An 18,405-nucleotide genomic window follows, 5' to 3' on the forward strand; every position below is an offset into this window, starting at 1 on the left:
CCCTCCCCACCCCGCTGACCCCTGGCCACCGCATGAGGTCTCGCTTGAGGCCGCCAGGGTGGACGGACAGACTGCCTCCCCTCCCCTCCCCTGTGCTACAATTACTTTCCTCTCAACCTGCGGTTTCCCTGTTTTCAGGGGTCTGTTTAAACCTCTCGTCCATTTTGTCGACCACGTGATTTAAGCAACACGCAGCATGCTTCCTCCGTAGCGCCCTGCGCTGCAGGCTTCAGCGGGCGGCCCGCGTCACTGTGGGGCCTCTCCTCCCCACCAGGCATGTGGCATGTGAGCTGCGTGATGTGGGCGTGAGGCTGGCCCACCCCTTCACGCCAGGAGGGCTCACTTGGCCTGACTGAGCCCGTCAGTGTCTCCCGGTGCCCCTGTTTGAGCGGCCCTGAGCACCCCGGGGCCGGGGAGGGGAGAGGCAGTTTCTGCTCTCGGCTTGGTGAGGGCAGCCAGCACCCCCACCCCCCGAGCTGGGGAAGGCACACGGAGGGACCGCAGTGAGTGGTCCGGGCCTGGGCTGGCTGGGCAGGGGGGACCCCCTCCTCTCTCCTGTGTCTCCCGGACCTGCGCCAGGGTCCGTCCTGCTGGCCCTGCTCCCGAGGGCTTGTCCTGGAAGGCATGTGCGGCCAGTCCCCTGGGGGTGGCCCTCAGGGTGGTTGAGGGGCATCGCCGGAGACCAGCTCCCCTGTGGGAACCCCTCCTCAGCCGGTGCGGGCAACCCTGTGGTGTCTGGGTCCAGCGGGATGGGGACAGGGAGGGACTGGCCATGAGGAGGTCCCCTGGGGCGCTCAACCCCAGGGCGGGGCCACCTGGCCCGAGGGTCTAGGGCGATCCGCTCAGACTCCCCTTGGAAAGACCCAGATCAGCAGGGCAAGGCTCTTGGCCAGAAGGTCAAGAACGCTGCATGCTGCCTTCAGTGACTTTCTGCTTGCCTTTCTAGACCGTTTCCTCCTCTCCCTGGAGATCTGGTCTTGCCTTACTCCTCTGGTGATACTACGGAGGCTTTACAATACGTCCACCAAGCTCTTAGGTCTCTTCCCTTCGAAAGAGGGAGCCTAATCTCCTTCCCCAAGTGTGGCCGGACCCAGTGACTTCTGACGAATGGGATACAGCGGAGACGGAGGTGACCTCTGGTGTCCCCTGCCCTCGTGCTGAGTCCCTCACCCGGGGGAAGTCAGCTGCCCCGTGAGGACCCCCCGCCAGCCCCTGGAGGGGCCGCCGTGGTCAGGGGCTCAGGCCTCCTTCCATCAGCATTCTTGGAAGCGGATCCCCAGCTCCAGGGGCCTGCGGAGCGAGGGGGCGGCACCCTGACCCTGAGCCAGGACCCCCGGCCCAGCTGCTCCCAACCCTCCGACCTGGTGAGAGATAAATGCCTGCTTCGACGTAAGGTGCTGAATTTGGGGATAATCTGTGGAAATGGGAGATAACAAATATAAATAGCCAGAGTTGAGAGTTCTTGGTAAGCAGCCCAGGGCTGGGCTGAACCTGGTTTAACCTTCCCCCCACCCCCACAGGGAGGAGATTCCTTCATTATTGTCTTCTCCAGGGGAAGCAATGGAGGCACGGAGAGGTTGAGAAATGCCGCCTTCACGCAGCTGATGGCGGCGGGGCTGGCGTTGGGGCCAAAGTCTCTCCATTTCCTTATTTGAAACCTGCTCTTGATCACTCTCATCTTTCCTTATTTTCATTTGCATTTTTTGGCCATGCCATGCGGCATGTGGAATCAAACCCTAAGCAGGGTTTGAACCTCTGCCCCCTGCAGTGGAAGGGCCACCAGGAAAGTCCTCCCAGCTTCCGCTACCGATGCGTTAATCCTGTGCCTGGCCACGCCCACCCCCGCCTCCCCTGGGACGCAGGCCTGCCTTCCGCTGGGGGCTCACCTCTGGGGAAGGCATCTGAGACGGCCCTCCCGGGAACCACTCTGTAGGGCCCTGGTCTCCCTGCCCATCCCGGCTGGGCCTCAGTGTTACCCTCTTGAAGACGCGAAAAGAGAATCAGGGCTGAGTCTTGTCCACAGGGCGGCTCCTGAAACCAGAGAAATGAGGGGGCTGCTGGCTAATGGGGAGAGGGCGCCAAATTCTCCAGGCCGGGGGTGTGAGCCTGGCCTCCCCCCTCCCTGCCCTGTCTTTGAAGGGCCACCTCCAGACAGATCCGTCCCCAAGTGGGTGTCACCGCGGGGCGGGAAAAATAGACAGCAGCCTGATAAGAAACCAGCAGCCCTTACCTGTCAGATTGTCTGAAAAACAAAAGGCAATGAGGTCTCCCCAAGGGTCCACCCTGCCTGTCTTGGGAAGCGGGAGCAGGAGGCCCCACCCTCGCCCACAGCCCCATTGCGGCTTCCTCCCTGCCCCAGTCTGTCTCGGGCGTGTCCCGACTCCTCCTGAGAGTTTCAGTGCTTAAGCATTTATCACCGCAGCCGCCGCTTCTGTTTGTTCTGCGTGATTTAATGTGTTTATCGCCATGCTTTCCAAATGCCTCCTCACTCCATCTCCGAGATCACCTGGACACCCCATTAGATGAATCAGACGCTGCAGCCGCTCAGCCCTCCCTCTGCCAACGGCCCGGCTGCCTCGTTTCCTCACAGTGAGCCGTTCGAGGGGATGGAGTTTCCTTCCTGGGGAGGGGGTGTTCGTGGAGGGGCCGGGGTCTTGGGATCCACCCAGTGCCGTGGCCTGGCGGGGGCAGCCGGGGCCTTCTGCTGGGCTCAGCCTGCACCGTCTCGCCTGCTGAAATGGTCCCCACATGGTCAGTTCATGCCGCGAGAGCTAGAGTGGTCCCTCGTGCGTTCTGGAACTCTCAGAAACCTGGGGGTGGAGGAGGGAGGGAGGGGGTCACAGAGCAGGGGGACAGAGGGACAGGAATTGGGCGTCAGGACTCGGGGGGAGGTTCAGGGACGGGACGCTGGACTGCCTGGGGGCCTGGTGTGGATGTCCTGTGTTGGGGACAGAGGCCACGATCCCCTCCCCTTCCACACCGGCTAGTCCTGGTGGTGGTCTCCAGCCCCTCCCCACAGGGTAAGTGCCTTCAGAGTCCATCCACCAGGAGAACGGACGCAGTAAAGCGGTCATTGCTGAGTCACCAAGCTTGAGTGGTGTGTTTACGCAGCAGCAGTAGCCAAAGTCTAGGAGTCATGGCGTGACTTCCGAGAAAGGCTGTCCCAATCGGAAGGAACAGCTGGTGCACAGGGGTACATATGGGGTCATCACAGCCTCCAACCGCAGCCTGACTCTGTGCCCGCCCCCCACGGAGTGAGGGGACCCTCTTCTACCCTGCAGACACGGTGTGCGTTGCTGGTGTAAATGCCAAGATCTTCAAATACATGTGTGTCCACGTTGACCTGGGTGCCCGAGGATCTGGGGCCTTGCTTTAAAGCCACAAGATTCATCGAGAAGTCGGAGTTGGGGTCTCTCTCTCTCGTGGGCTGGAGGTACAGCAATGTCTGGTCCGCTTGCTGCTGCACCCTGGCCTCCACCGGGGCTGACGATGCTTATTCTGGTTCTGGCCCGAGGAGCACCAGGTGGGACCAGGGGGGCACCAGGCACCAGCCAGCAGATGGGACTCGAGGCCCCGCCCAGTGTCTGCCCCTTCCTGCCGCTGCCTGAGGACCTGAAACTGAATGTTAGTTGCTCACTCATGTCTGACTCTTTGCGACGCGACGCCATGGACTGTAGCCCCCCAGGCTCCTCTGTCTGTTCCGTTCTCCAGGGAATCTTCTCGATCCCGGGTGAGAGTGTCGTCTGTTGCATCGCAGGCAGATTCTTTACTGTCTGAGGCACCAGGGAAGCCCGGGGACCTGAATGTCCCCAGTTCCTGGATCTGATTTCTGATCACAGTCTAGTGGGCGGAGCTTTCACTGGAGTGAGGAGGTGGGGCATGGGAGTGAGGGGCTGAGCCAGGCGGCCCAGGGATGGACGGTGGTGGGCCCCAACCCCCTTTCCAAGGAGGCAACTCCCCTTCCTGGGTTTCCCAGGTGGCTCAGTGGTAAAGAATGCCCCTACCAGTGCAGGGGTCGCAGAAGACAAAGGTTCGATCCCTGGGTCAGGAAGATCCCGTGGAGTGAGAAATGGCAAGCCACTCCATTACTCTTGCCTGGAAAATTCTACAGAGACTAGCCTAGAGGGCTGCAGTCCTTGAGGTCCCAGAGTCGACGCGACCAAGTGACTGAACACACACACACACACGTGTACACATGGCGTCCCTCCTTGACGTCGTTACACGTCTGGACCGGCCCTGGAAACGTGATCTCGCCCTGGGGCCCCTGCGTCTTGATTCTGGGGTGGGTGCTTGAGCAGAGCTCTGCCAGTGAGAGTCTTCTGCAGAGGTTTTGGAGCTGGAACTGGGAAGAGGAGCTTGGCGTTGCGTGGCGTGCCCGTGGAGGAAGACACCAAGTGCGGGAGCTCTCAGAGCCATGCCTGCCCTCGTGGGTCTGGGGACAGAGGAGACCCACCTGCTCAGAGGGAGGGATGCTCCTGCCAGGGAAGGGTGCTCGGGTGGAGGTGGGGAGGTGTGAGTGGGGGAGGCACGTGTGTGAATTTCCAGTTCCTTCTGTTCTGAGTTCCACTCCGAGTCTTCTTCTTGGGTCCTGAGAGACATCCTGGAGTCCTCACAATAGAGTCGTGGTTTTCGAGCTGGGTTAAATTGGGTTTCTGCTCCATGCAACCCAAAGGGTCCTAATCAATAAAATATTAACATGTATTTCTACCAACTCTAACAGTTCATCAGTAGCCATAAATTACCTCCTGGATGTGAGGAGACATTTGGCACAATTTTGTTGCAATCATTCAGAATTTTGAGCTCCAGAATGTTATTAATTTTCTTTCACATTATGGCAATTACTTTAGGAACGTTATGAGCCTTCTATTTGGGGAATTATTTTCTAACAATGGCATCAAACCTCATTTTCTCAGCAATTATTTGGACATAACTTCTGTCTTAATTGTCTGCTCACTCTTGTTGCTTGTGCCCTGGTGCCACCCCTGTCTTTTTCTCTCCTTGTACTGGAGGCTATGCCATGATTATTCTTTTTTCCAGGGGGACAGCTTGTGATATACTCTCTGAGTCCCTGAAAATATGGTCCCTACACAATGGAACTACATTTTGTCTGGGTGTGGAATTTGAGATTTGAAATCCTGTCTCTTTGAAACTTTGCAGCTATTGCAGATGACAAGTTATGACCAACCTAGACAGCATATTAAAAAGCAGAGACATTACTTTGCCAACAAAGGTTGGGATAGTCAAGGCTGTGGTTTTTCCAGTGGTCATGTATGAATGTGAGAGTTGGACTATTAAGAAAGTTGAGCGCTGAAGAATTGATGCTTTTGAACTCTGGTGTTGGAGAAGACTCTTGAGAGTCCCTTGGACTGCAAGGAGATTCAACCAGTCCATTCTAAAGGAGATCAGTCCTGAGTGTTCATTGGAAAGACTGATGCTGAAGCTGAAACTCCAATACTTTGGCCACCTAATGTGAAGAACTGACTCGTTGGAAAAGACCCTGATGCTGGGAAAGATTGAAGGTGGGAGGAGAAGGGGATGACAGAGGATGAGATGGTTGGATGGCATCACCGACTCAATGGACCTGAGTCTGAGTAAGCTCCAGGAGTTGGTGATGGACAGGGAGGCCTGGCGTGCTGCAGTCCATGGGGTCACAAAGAGTCAGACATGACTGAGCGACTAAACTGAGCTGAACGGATGACAGTAACCAGTGGGAGCAGACCTTTTTTCATGTTATAGGCAATCTATTTTTCTTTTACTCTGGAATCTTCAAGGTCTTTCTAATCCCTGGAGCCACACATCTCACAGGATGTGTGAATATACATGAAATGCACCATTCTTCCATGAATTCCTTCTTCGTACGCCCGAGGGCTGAAAGCTCAATCCTGTCTCATCTCAGAGGAAATTTTCTTCTCTTATTTCTTTCATTATGTCGCCCCTTTCTCCTCCCTGGACCCCTCTGGAGTGATATTGCTTCTCTTGGATCTGCATTGCCCAACTCTCAACTGAGCTCTTAATCTCTCTCTCTCTCTCTCTTTTTAAAAGATTTTCTTTGATATGGACCATTTTTAAGGTCTTTATTAAACTTGTTACAATATTGCTTCTTTTTTTATATTTTGTTTTTTTCGCCACCAGGCATGTGAGAACTTAGCTCCCTGATCAGGGATCAAACTGCCACCCTCTGCATTGGAAGGTGAAGTCTTAACCACTGGACCGCAAGGGAAGGCCTCCTAAACTCTTACAATTTCCAGCTCTCACTTCTCTTTATGCCCCAAGAGGCTTTAAGGGCTTCGCCTCTAACTCACCAGTTTGGATTTCAGCTGTGTTACCCACCGCTTCTTTGGAGCTGCAGTGTTTTAGTAATCATGTTTTTTAATTTCAATGATCTCTTTCTTGTTCTTTAATCCCCCATTTAAAAAATCATGCCCAGTTCCTGTTCCACAGACACGATATCCTTTGGAGGCTCTCAGCGGTTGCTAATTAGAAATTTCAAATTCTCCTCTGTTTCCTGCACTAATCCTGTTTCATCGAGGATTAGTTGACCACCGGGTCAAGCTGGAGATGCAATTTCAAGGCTCTGACTGCCCTGAGAACCACTCTTTCTATAGATAAGTATATCTTTTATCCCTCTCTGATGAAGTGGCCAGAAGTGGTCCTGGAAGCTGCCACAATGCTTTTCTCTGAGCCGGGGGTTGACAACTTTTCCTGTAAATATTTTCGGCCTTGCAGGCCGTATAGCCCCTGTCGCAGCTGCTCAGCTCTGCCGTTGTGGCAGGAAAGCTGCCCGGATGGTGTGTAAGGGGCAGTGTGGCTGTGTCAGAGACTTTACCAGGCCTGCCTGTGCGTTTGGCCCGTGGCTCGTGGTCGGGGGAGCCGTGGGCCCCTCCCTAGCCGCATGGAGTAATTGTTCCTACCTGCCCATCCCGCCTTTCCAGCCTTCGGTCCCTGATGCCTGCCTGTGCCCGAGGGGCCAGCCAGCTCTGCAGCCTTCTGCCTCCCTCTCCCTCACTTTCCACGGCTGCTTTCTCTTCCAGTTTCGTCCACCATGTCCTGGGGCTTTGGGGGGTTGGAGGCTGCTGTTCAATCGCTAAGTAATGTCTGACTCTTTGCAACCCCATGGACCGCGGCATGCCAGGCTCCCCGTCCTCCACTATCTCTCGGAGTTTGCTCAAATTCATGTCCATTCAGTCGGTGATTCTATCTAACCATCTCATCCTCTGTCACCCTCTTCTCCTTTTGTCTTCAAATCTTTCCCAGCATCAGGGTCTTTCCCAGTGAGTCAGCTCTTCGCATCAGGTGGCCAAAGTACTGGGGCTTCAGCTTCAGCATCGGTCCTTCCAGCGAATATTCGGGATTGACTTCCTTCAGGATAGACTGGTTGGATCTTCTTGCAGTCCAAGGGAGGCTGACTTACCGGGAAACCAGACCCATTTCTCTGATGTCTGGGCTGCCTGCTCAAACTTCTCTTGTCAACCCAGTTTCTGCATCAGGCTGTCTCACACATATTGTGGATTTCAAAAATGTCTCAGAAGATTTGATTCACCCATTCATCCTTTCCTGTTCCCTGGTGCTGCTGTTTATTTTTCTCTTTTTACGCCATTTACATGAGACTTGGGGCAGAAAAAGAGTTAAGCCTGGAATTCCTTTTATCCCTGCTTTTTCAAAGTAGCTTCATTGAGACATACTTAGTCATTGGCCCTTTTCAAGGGTGCAACTCAGTGATTTATTTCACTAGGTTGTGCAACCATCACTGTAAATCCATTTCAGTAGCTTTTTATCTTCCTCTGAAATAATTCTTAACAGTGTGTCTTGTGTGTGCAAGTCTTCAAATGTGTTAAGGACTATTTTGTGTCTATCTCTTTTGCTCCATTGATGTCACCATGGGTTGGTGACAACAGAAAGCTGTTCAGTCGCTCAGTCGTGTCTGACTCTTTGCGACCCCATGGACTGCAGCACACCAGGCTTCCCTGTCCTTCACTATCTCTCAAACTCACATCCGTCGAGTCAGTGATGCCATCCAACCATTTTATCCTCTGTCGTCCCCTTCTCCTGCCTTCAGTTTCTCCAGTCTTTTCCAGTGAGTCAGTTCTTCGCGTCAAGTAGCCAAAGTATTGGAGCTTCAGCTTTAGCATCAGTCCTTCCAATGAATTTTCAAGACTGATTTCCTTTAGGACGGACAGGTTGGATCTCCTTGCAGTCCTTTTCTAAATCCAACTTGTACATCTGGAAGTTCTTACTTCAAGTATTATTGAAGACTAGCTTGAAGGATTTTGAGCATTACCTTGCTAACATGTGAAATGGATGCAATTGTGCGGTAGTTGGAGCATTCTTTGGCATTGCCCTTCTTTGGGATTGGAATGAAAACTGACCTTTTCCAGTCCTGTGGCCACTGCTGAGTTTTCCAAATTTGCTGGCATATTGAGTGCAGCACTTTAACAATACCATCTTTTAGGATTTTAAATAGCTCAGCTGGAATTCCATCACCTCCACTAGTTTTGTTCTTTGTATTAGTACCACAATATATTTGTAACTGTTGCTTTAAATAAATATTTCAGTATCTGGCAGGGAAAGTTATTCCTTTATTTTTCAAATCTCCTTTAAAATTATCTCCTGAGCGTATTTCACGCTATATTTTACAGCAATGCTGCTGAGTTTTGTTGTTGTTTTTTTCATGAGGACTTTAGTTGGGATTTGGAGAAGGAAATGGCAACCCACTCCAGTATTCTTGCCTGGAGAATCCCATGGATGGAGGAGCCTGGTGGGCTACAGTCCACGGGTCGCAAAGAGTCGGACACAACTGAGCGACTTCACTTTCACTTCACTTTAGTTGGGATTGGGCCAAATATTTGGGAGAACGGGCATGCATGTATGCGAAGTCATTTCAGTTATGTCTGACTCCGTGACCCTATGGAGAGGTTGTCCATGGAGCTCTCCAAGCGAGAACACTGGAGTGGGTTGCCAGGCCCCCCTCCAGGGGATCTTCCCCATCCTGGGGTCCAACCTGTGTCTCTTGGTCTCTTGCATTGGCAGGGGGATTCTTCACCACTAGCGCCACCTGGGAATCCTGTTTGGACTTTCCATCAAGATGGTATGCCCTTCCACATACTGACGGAATTATTTTCTCAGTAGGACCTAAGCTTTCTCTTCATTACAAGTACTGTGTGTGTGTGTGTGTGTGTGTGTGTGCACGCGCGCGCATGTGTGTGAGAGTGTGTGTGTGTGTGTGTGTGTTAGTCGCTCAGTCGCATCTGATTCTTTGCAACCCCATGGACAGAGGACCCCCCCTAACCCAGGCTCCTCTGTCCATGGGATTCTCCAGACAAGAATACTGGAGTGGGTTGCCATGCCCTCCTCCAGGGGATCTTCCTGACCCAGGAATCACACCTGGGTGTCCTGCACTGCAGGCGTATCCTTTACCGTCTGACACGAATACTGGATATATTTTTGTTGCAGCTGTTTCTAGGTGTTTACTTTTTTGGTTTTTTATCTGTTGCTATTTTGAGTGGAGTCTTTTTTCCTTTTATGGGCACTAACTGGTCGTTGCTACTCTATAGGAAAACTAGAGGCTTTAAAATATTCATTTAGAATCTGACTGGTTTGCTAAACTGTCATTAATTGCAGGTTTTTTAATGCTGTTCTTTGAAAATCACCTGGGTTGTCCGGGTGTTTCTCTGTGTAAAGTTGAGAGTGTTTCTACCACCTTTCCTTTCATTATAGCTATTAGTTCTGTTTTATCGAGTGAAAAGAGAAAAGTTTTAGTTGCTCAGTCGTGTCTGACTCTTGGGGACCCCATAGCCAGAGGACCTCCCCAGGCTCCTCTGTCTATGGAATTCTCCAGGCAAGAATACTGCAGTGGGTAGCCATTCCCTTCTCCAGGGGATCTTCCTGACCCAGGGATCAAACCTGGGTCTCCTGCATTGCAGGCAGATTCTTTACCATCTGAGCCACCAGGGAACTTCCTGTTTTATCAAAGTATCTGCTACAACTTCAGAAAATGGCAGAATAACAGGGTGAACGTAGTTGCCTTGGTTTGCACCTGCTGTTGGTGGGAATGCGTCTGCACATCCCTGTGAGGCACTGGTCCTCTGGAGAGTCCTTGTTTTTGAAGACACACTATAGGCTTTGAACAGCTGCCTTCCAGGTTGTCTATGGGTGCGAGGGTTGGTGGGGGGCAGAAATGCTTCCCTTTGGGACCATCCACGTGACTAGTGTCTGATCTGATGGGGCTCCTGTTCTGAAAGTATCATGACTGGTGATGATTCTAGCTGAGCACCCACTCATTGGGCCATTTGTTGCTATTAATAGTGGTTTTGTTCAGTGGACTGAGATTTCTTCCTTTGCACTGTGGGGAAGAATTCCAAAGAAGATCCCAACGCCATGGGCATCCTCAGCCCTCCTTGTGGTTAAGACATCGCCTCGGGCACCGTCAGGAGCAGGACCTCTTGGCCGGCCCCGAAGCCCTGTCTTCCAGCACCCCGCTCCCGTGTCCAGCGCCCTCCTGGCAGGCCGCTGTGCAGGCGCGCCTCCTTCTACCTGGATGGCGTGTTGGAGCCTCTCAAGCCCGTCCTCCCCACTCAGGTGTCCCCTCCTCAGGCAGCCCATGCCAGCCCTCAGCAGGGTTGGAGTCAGCCCCAGAGCACCGGTGTCCCAGGGACAAAGCCCTGCGCCGGCCATGGAGCAAACCCCCGAGGAGGAGAGGGGCGTGGCATGTCCAGTAATAGCTGAGGTGGTTCTGTGGTTCCCTCGCCGACCTGCTGCTTGCGGTTACATGTTGTTCCAAGGCCAGCCAGGGCACTTTGTTTTTAATGGTCAGAAGCTATTTATCTGATGCCGGAGGGAAATCTGTTATTTGAAACCATCTGAACCTGGAATGATTTCGGTTCAGTTCAGTCGCTCAGTCGTGTCCGACTCTTTGCGACCCCATGAATCGCAGCATGCCAGGCCTCCCTGTCCATCACCAACTCCCGGAGTTTACTCAGACTCACATCCATCGAGTCTGTGATGCCATCCAGCCATCTCATCCTTGGTCGTCCCCTTCTCCTCCTGCCCCCAATCCCTCCCAGCATCAGAGTCTTTTCCAATGAGTCAACTCTTCTCATGACGTGGCCAAAGTACTGGAGTTTCAGCTTCAACATCATTCCTTCCAAAGAAATCCCAGGGTTGATCTCCTTCAGAATGGACTGGTTGGATCTCCTTGAGGTCCAAGGGACTCTCAAGAGTCTTCTCCAACACCACAGTTCAAAAGCATCAATTCTTCGGTGCTCAGCCTTCTTCACAGTCCAACTCTCACATCCATACATGACCCCTGGAAAAACTGTAGCCTTGACTAGACGGACCTTAGTTGGCAAAGTAATGTCTCTGCTTTTGAATATACTATCTAGGTTGGTCATAACTTTTCTTCCAAGGAGTAAGCATCTTTTAATTTCATGGCTGCAGTCACCATCTGGAATGATTTGGAGGTTCCTATATTAAATTTTAACATTTCCTTGCATTGTTATTCTTCATTGTGATAGTCTGGAATTTTTATAATTTATATTTCCCTGGGAAAATTTCCCATTTCGTGGGGAGCTCAGAATTCTTTAACATAAATATTTGCACAATTGGCCTCTGTAGCCACAAGTTCAGCAGCCATAGTTTCAACCAGCTTCAGATTAGAAATATTTGGGAAAAAAATTCCTGCAAGTTCCAAAAAGCATAACTTGGATTTCCGTAGTCACCAACTATATGCATAGCATTTAATGAATTAGGTGTTACTAGTAATCTAGAGATGATTTAAAACATAAAAAAATGAAGTCAACAAAAGATGTACATAGGTTACATGCAAATCCCACACCATTCTGTACAAGGGACTCGAGTGTCTGTGGATTTTGGTGTCTGGTCAGGGCGCTCCCTAGAACCCATCCCCTATGGATACCAAGGGACAACTGTTTAGTATCTTGTAATTTATGCATTTTGTTTGTTTTCTTACTTTTATCACACAAAACAATAGAAGTCATCATAGTAATTTATTGGACCTTTCCCCTGCTTTTTAAATTCAGTAATCTTTGTTTTTTTTATCCTTGGTTTTTCTTGGATTTGTCTTGTTTTCTCTCCAATTTCCAATTACGTGTTGGTAACTTATTTGGCTTACTGGTCCTGGGTGAGGTTTCCCTGGTGGCTCAGTGGTAAAGAATCTGCCTGCAATGCAGGAGACCTAGGTTTGATCCCTGGGTTGGGAAGATCCCCTAGAGAAGGGAATGGCTACTCACTCTAGTATGCCTGCCTGGAGAATTCCATGGACTGTATGGTCCACGGGGTTGCAAACAATTAGACATGACTGAGCGACTTTCACTACATATACGTTTGTAATATGTATATATGTAAGCATGTATACACACTTATACACACTTACATGTATTATGTATATACATGTGTATACATGTACGTAATACATACAAGTATATATTCATATGGGTTTCCCTGGTGGCTCAGATGGTAAAGAATCTGCTGCAATGCGGGGCACCTGGTTTGACCCCTGGGTCAGGAAGACTCCCGGGAGAAGGACATGGCAACCCACTCCAGTATTCACGCCTGGAGAATCCCATGGACAGAGGAGCCTGGTGGGTTATGGTCCACAGGGTCACAGAGAGTTGGACACGACTGCAGTGACTGATCACAGCGCGTGCACTGACAAACGCTTGGAGCTGGGCTGGTCCTTCGCGAAGCTGATGCTCTCTGACTCCACATGGGTCACACTCTGCACTGGCATTCTCCTTCCACACTCTCCTGTGGCATCCTGCATTTCAGAAAGAAGGTCAGGGGCCGCTGACTTCAGCCACACCAGACCCAGTCGCTGAGTTGCCTGATGCCAGCTGTGGCTGTTTGACACTTTGCAGAAGGGAAAAAAAAAAAAAAAAAGCAAGTCCTTCAGGAGGATATACAACCTCTCCCTATCCCCGAGAGAAGGGGGCCTATTTCCTGAGGCTCTAGCCTGCTGTATATCCTTTTTGCCTGGCAAAAATAATAAAGCTATTCCTTTCTATTTCCTCCAGACTCTGTCTCCATGTTTCTCTTTGGCCGCGTCGGTGGACAGGGAGCCAAACTTTTGGCAACATGCCTCCCTCCCTCACCCCCACCCTCCTTGGAAACCACAGGTCTGCTCTCTGTGGCTGAGTCTGTTTCTGTTTTGTAGAATAGTGCATCTGTGCCATGGTGTAGATTCCACATGTGAGTGACATTACATCATGCCTACTTTTCTCTGTGTGGCTTACCTCACTTAGGATGGTAATCGCTAGGTCCATCCACGTAGCTGCAAATGGCACTGCTTCATGTTTTATGGCGAGTATTCTGTTACATATAAACACCACGTCTTTTTTTTTTTTTTTTTTTTTTTTTTTTCATGAATTGAGAAAAGCATTTATTCACTTACAAATTTCATTTTTCTCTCAATGATTTAAAATCTTTTCATCTTGATTTGGGGGGGGGCAGCTAAACTAGAAAATAATAGTTTTCCTCCTAAAAAAATGCAGTGATATTCTTTCTTATAAATTGGCCTCTCTGATTTTCTTGTCAGCCTGCTTCAAGGAAATCCATGTATTTAATACACTTGCTCGCAGTCGGGCCCAGATCAAATGGTTATTTAATCCAAATATCTGAGCAGCAAACTGAGCTGATCCTTCTGGAGAAAGGATGGTCGAACAGCCAAGACCACTGGGTAATCGAAGAGAAGACCACACATCCTGAGCTCCCCAGTCTGGAGTGAGAGGAGGACAGCTGATAACTGGATATGCAGTGTTACCAGACAACACCGGCCCTAAACCATTGCTTCTGCCTGCCACTGCCACAAATACAGTAGGAATGCCATCCCCTTCATACTCAGCTTTAATCCTCAGAGTTTCATCTGGTCCTTTATGGGCAGAGGTGACCCTAAGTTCACATGGAATGCCAAAAGTTCCACAAGCCTTCTTAATTTTTTCACAGTGACTAAGATCAGAGGTTGAGCCCATCAATACTATAACCCTGCACTGACTTTCTGGTTTCAGAAGCAACTCTATTCTTTCTGCAACCCACTCAAAATTTTTCTTTACCATCTGTAGCCCTTCAGGAGTTACTTCCTTGAGATCACGATATGACTGTTTGTCTTTTTGCTGGCTTCGATCTCCTGATGGCCAGAGTCTCCAGGAATCATTATCAATAACATCAGCAAGAACGATTTCTCTGGTGGTTACATCAACACCAAATTCAATCTTCATATCAACTAGTGTACAGTTCTGGGGCAACCAGGATTTCTCCAGTATTTCAAAAATAGCCTGTGTAGCATGACTCATGATATCCACTTCAGTTTGTCCTATAACAAGTCCAGCAAAGCAAAAATTTGCAGCAATTAGCTGTTCCTCAGACCATTGCGGATCATTATTGGCATCATCCTTAAAAAACATCTCCACTTTAGGTGGGTAGAACTTATATCCTTCCTTAACACCAGGATTTCTTTTGAGAAAAGAACCAGTTGCTATTCTTCTACAAACCCATTCAATTGGAATCATTTCACACTTAGGTGCAATGAAAGCTGTCTCCCCACATTTTCTGGTGAAAGCAGTTTTGATACCTGCTTCCTGTAACAACTGAAAAATACAGCTGGTAATTTTATTTGAGATTGCAGCTTTTCCTTCAAGGTGATTCTTTCTGGCTGCGTTTCCTGCTGTAATCTGGTCCTTGGACTGCAGGAGGACTCTTCCTGGACTATCCAACAATTCATAGACTTCTTTTGTTTTACCCTCATAGAGTTTCTTACCAATCTTCAGTACTTCGACTGCCGCCATTGTCCGGAGTGGTCTGGGGGTTTCGGCCGCGTTGGGAAGAGACGCAGGACTCTAGAAAAAGCTAAACACCACGTCTTTATTCACTCATCTGTCAGACATTTAGGCTGCTTCCTTGTCTTGGCTGATGTAAATAGTGTTGCTGTGTGCATTGGGGTGCATGTATCTTCATTTCTAACAGATTATTTGTTTTTAATTGGAGGACAGTTGCTTTACAACCTTGTGCTGGCTTCTGCCACACATCCGCATGGACCAGCCGTGGGGATACTCACGTCCCCTCCCTCCTGAACCTCCCCCCGGCCTCCCGCCCCATCCCACGCCTCCAGGCTGTCACAGAGCGCTGGCTTTGCGCTGTCTGCCTCAGGCAGCAAGTGCCCGCTGGCTGTCTACTTCACATGCGCTAATTATGCGCTGCAATGCTTCTCCCCCAGCTTGCCCCGCCTCTCCTTCCCCGCCTGTATCCGCAAGCCTGCGCTTCTTGTGTGTAAGTGGCTACGGACTCTTTTCTGACCTAATCTTAGGGTAGTTTTGTTTCCTATGCTGCTGCTGCTGCTGCAAAGTCGCTTCAGTCGTGTCCGACTCTGTGTGACCCTATAGACGGCAGCCCACCCGGCTCCGCCGTCCCTGGGATTCTCCAGGCAAGAACGCTGGAGTGGGTTGCCATTTCCTTCTCCAATGCATGAAAGTGAAAAGTGAAAGTGAAGTCGCTCAGTCGTGTCCGACTCTTAGCTACCCCATGGACTGCAGCCTACCAGGCCCCTCTGCCGTGGGATTTTCCAGGCAAGAGTACTGGAGTGGGGTGCCATTGCCTTCTCCGACTGATAAGATAGTTTTCTTTTAATCCTGTCATGATTTTAAAATTATTTTTTTTCTGATCAAACCTTAAATATTTTGTATTATGTAGTCAATGTTATCATTTTTGTTTTCTGTCTGTTTTATTTTTGATCATTGAGTATGGGTATGTTTTGTTTAAGTGGTTACATTTCTTTTTTATTGGAGTAAAATTCACATAACATAAAGTGAACCATTAACAATTTTAAGTGTATAATTCAGTTTTAGTAATGATTTTTAACTGTGCATTTATAGATTATTCACATTCTCTATTTGCCTTATATCAGCAGTTCCTTTACACTCTTAAAAACCATTAAGGACCCCAAAGAGCTTTTGTTTATGTGGGCAGTATCTATTGATACTGTAATAAAATAAAAAACTGAGAAAATTTGAAAATATGAATTACTTCCCTTAAAAATCACAATAATAAATTTAGTACATGTTAACATAACATTATTTTAATGAAACATGTTTTTAAAAGAAAGAAAATAAGTAAAAACAGCATTATTTTACATTTTTGTGAATCTCTTGGTTTTGAACTTCGGAAGACAGATAGATCCTCACATCTGATTCTGCATTCAGTCTGTGCTGATAGATTGCTTGTTTTCCATTTTGAAGAAAACCTGGCTTCCAACCACAGATATGTGATTGGAAGAGGGAGAGATATTGTAACAGTTTTTTCAAATAATTGTGGGTATTCTTCTTTGGCAAGCAGTGGTGTTTTAAAGGTTAGTGGCATTGTGCAACCTAAAGCCTTATGAACGACCTTTTCTGTCACATTAAACCCTATTTGTCTATTTTGCATTCTAACTGGATCATTTAGCCCTTTATGATTTTGTCACATTATGCATTGGTCATTTGGAAAATGACTTGAGTTATGCATGTATTCCAAATGTTGACACATTGCATTATACATTATCAAAAAATCCTATTTGCTAGCCTAACCAAGGAAGTGAAAGACTTGCAAACTGAAAACTGGAAAACACTGCTGAAATATACTAAAAGTGACCCATCTGTAAATGGGAAGAGGGCTGCATTCATGGATTAGGAGAATATATTGTTCAGATGTCAGCACTGCCTAAAGCAATCTACAGATGCAGCGCAACCACAACAAAAATCCCAATGAATATTTTTTGTGTGTGCGGAAGTGAGAAAAAATCATCTTACAATTCATATGGAATCTAAATTCAAATAGCAAAAAATAATGTTGGGAACAAAAGAACAAAGTGGTAGGACTTGCACTTCCTGATTTCAAAACATATTACAAAGCTACAGTAATTGAAACAGCATGGTACTGGCACAAAGACAGACAGACAGACAGATCGATGCAAAAGACAAGAGGTCCCAGAAATGAAGGGATCTTCAACAGAGGTGGCAAGATCACCCAAATGGGACAAGAAAAATTCTCCTAAACGGACGATGTTGAGAATGCCCACATGCAAAAGAATGAAGACAGACCCTCCAGTTCAGTCCAGTTCAGTTCAGTTCAGTTCAGTTCAGTTCAGTTCAGTTCAGTTGCATCCAGCTCTTCGCAACCCCATGGACCGCAGCACGCCAGGCCTCCCTGTCCATCACCAACTCCTGGAGTCTATTCAAACTCATCTCCATGGAGTTGGCGATGCCATCCAACAATTTCATCCTCTGTCGTCCCCTTCTCCTCCTGCCCTCAATCTTTCCCAGCATCAGGGTCTTTTCACATGAGTCAGCTCTTCTCATCAGGTGGCCAAAGTATTGGAGTTTCAGCTTCAACATCAATCCTTCCAATGAACACTCACTGATCTCCTTTAGGACTGGTTGGATCTCCTTGCAGTCCAAGGGATTCTCAAAAGTCTTTTCCAACACCACAGTTCAAAAGCATCAGTTCTTCAGTGCTCAGCTTTCGTTATAGTTCAACTCTCACATCCATACATGACTACTGGAAAAACCATAGCCTTGACTAGATGGACCTTTGTTGGCAAAGTAATGTCTCTGCTTTTTAATATGCTGCCTAGGTTGGTAATAACTTTCCTTCTCAGGATTGGGCGTCTTTTAATTTCATGGCTGCAGTCACCATTTGCAATGATTTTGGAGCCCCTAAAAATAAAGTTAGCCACTGTTTCCGCATCTATTTCCCATGAAGTGATGGGACCAGATGCCATGATCTTAGTTTTCTGAATGTTGAGCCTTAAGCCAACTTTTTCACTCTCCTCTTTCACTTTCATCAAGAGGCTATTTAGTTCTTCGCTTTCTGCCATAAGGGTGGTGTCATCTGCATATCTGAGGTTATTGATATTTCTCCCAGCAATCTTGATTCCAGCTTGTGCCCTCTCCAGCCCAGCATTTCTCATGATGTACTCTGCATATAAGTTAAATAAGCAGGGTGACAATATACAGCCTTGACGTACTCCTTTTCCTATTTGGAACCAGTCTATTGTTCCATGTCTATCTGTTGCTTCCTGACCTGCATACAGATGTCTCAAGAGGCAGGTCAGGTGGTCTGGTATTCCCATCTCTTTCAGAATTTTCCACAGTTTATTGTGATCCACACAGTCAAATGCTTTGGCATAGTCAATAAAGCAGAAAGAGATGTTTTTCTGGAACTCTGTTGCTTTTTTGATGATCCAGCAGATGTTGGCAATTTGATCTCTGGTTCCTCTGTCTTTTCTAAAACCACCTTGAACATCTGAAAGTTCATGGTTCATGTATTGCTGAAGCCTGGCTTGGAGAATTTTGAGCATTACTTTACTAGTGTGTGAGATGAGTGCATTTGTGCAGTAGTTCGAACATTCTTTGGCATTGTCTT

The 18,405-nt window shown here is 48.6% G+C and overlaps 1 protein-coding gene across 1 annotated transcript; it reads right to left on the reverse strand.

The window, feature by feature from the left end:
• Positions 1-13,395: 13,395 nt before the first annotated feature.
• On the reverse strand, positions 13,396-14,842 carry LOC138078225 (bifunctional phosphoribosylaminoimidazole carboxylase/phosphoribosylaminoimidazole succinocarboxamide synthetase). Its single transcript, XM_068970853.1, has one exon. The coding sequence runs from the start codon at positions 14,793-14,795 to the stop codon at positions 13,518-13,520; it is 1,278 nt and encodes a 425-aa protein (XP_068826954.1). The 5' UTR covers positions 14,796-14,842; the 3' UTR covers positions 13,396-13,517.
• Between the last annotated feature and the right edge of the window lie 3,563 nt (positions 14,843-18,405).

Source organism: Capricornis sumatraensis, chromosome 4 (genome assembly GCF_032405125.1).
Source record: "Capricornis sumatraensis isolate serow.1 chromosome 4, serow.2, whole genome shotgun sequence".
NCBI lineage: Eukaryota > Metazoa > Chordata > Mammalia > Artiodactyla > Bovidae > Capricornis > Capricornis sumatraensis.

Bases quoted from the DNA above. Each gene is read 5' to 3' on its own strand.
- LOC138078225 (XM_068970853.1), bottom strand. From the start codon at position 14,795: ATGGCGGCAGTCGAAGTACTGAAGATTGGTAAGAAACTCTATGAGGGT.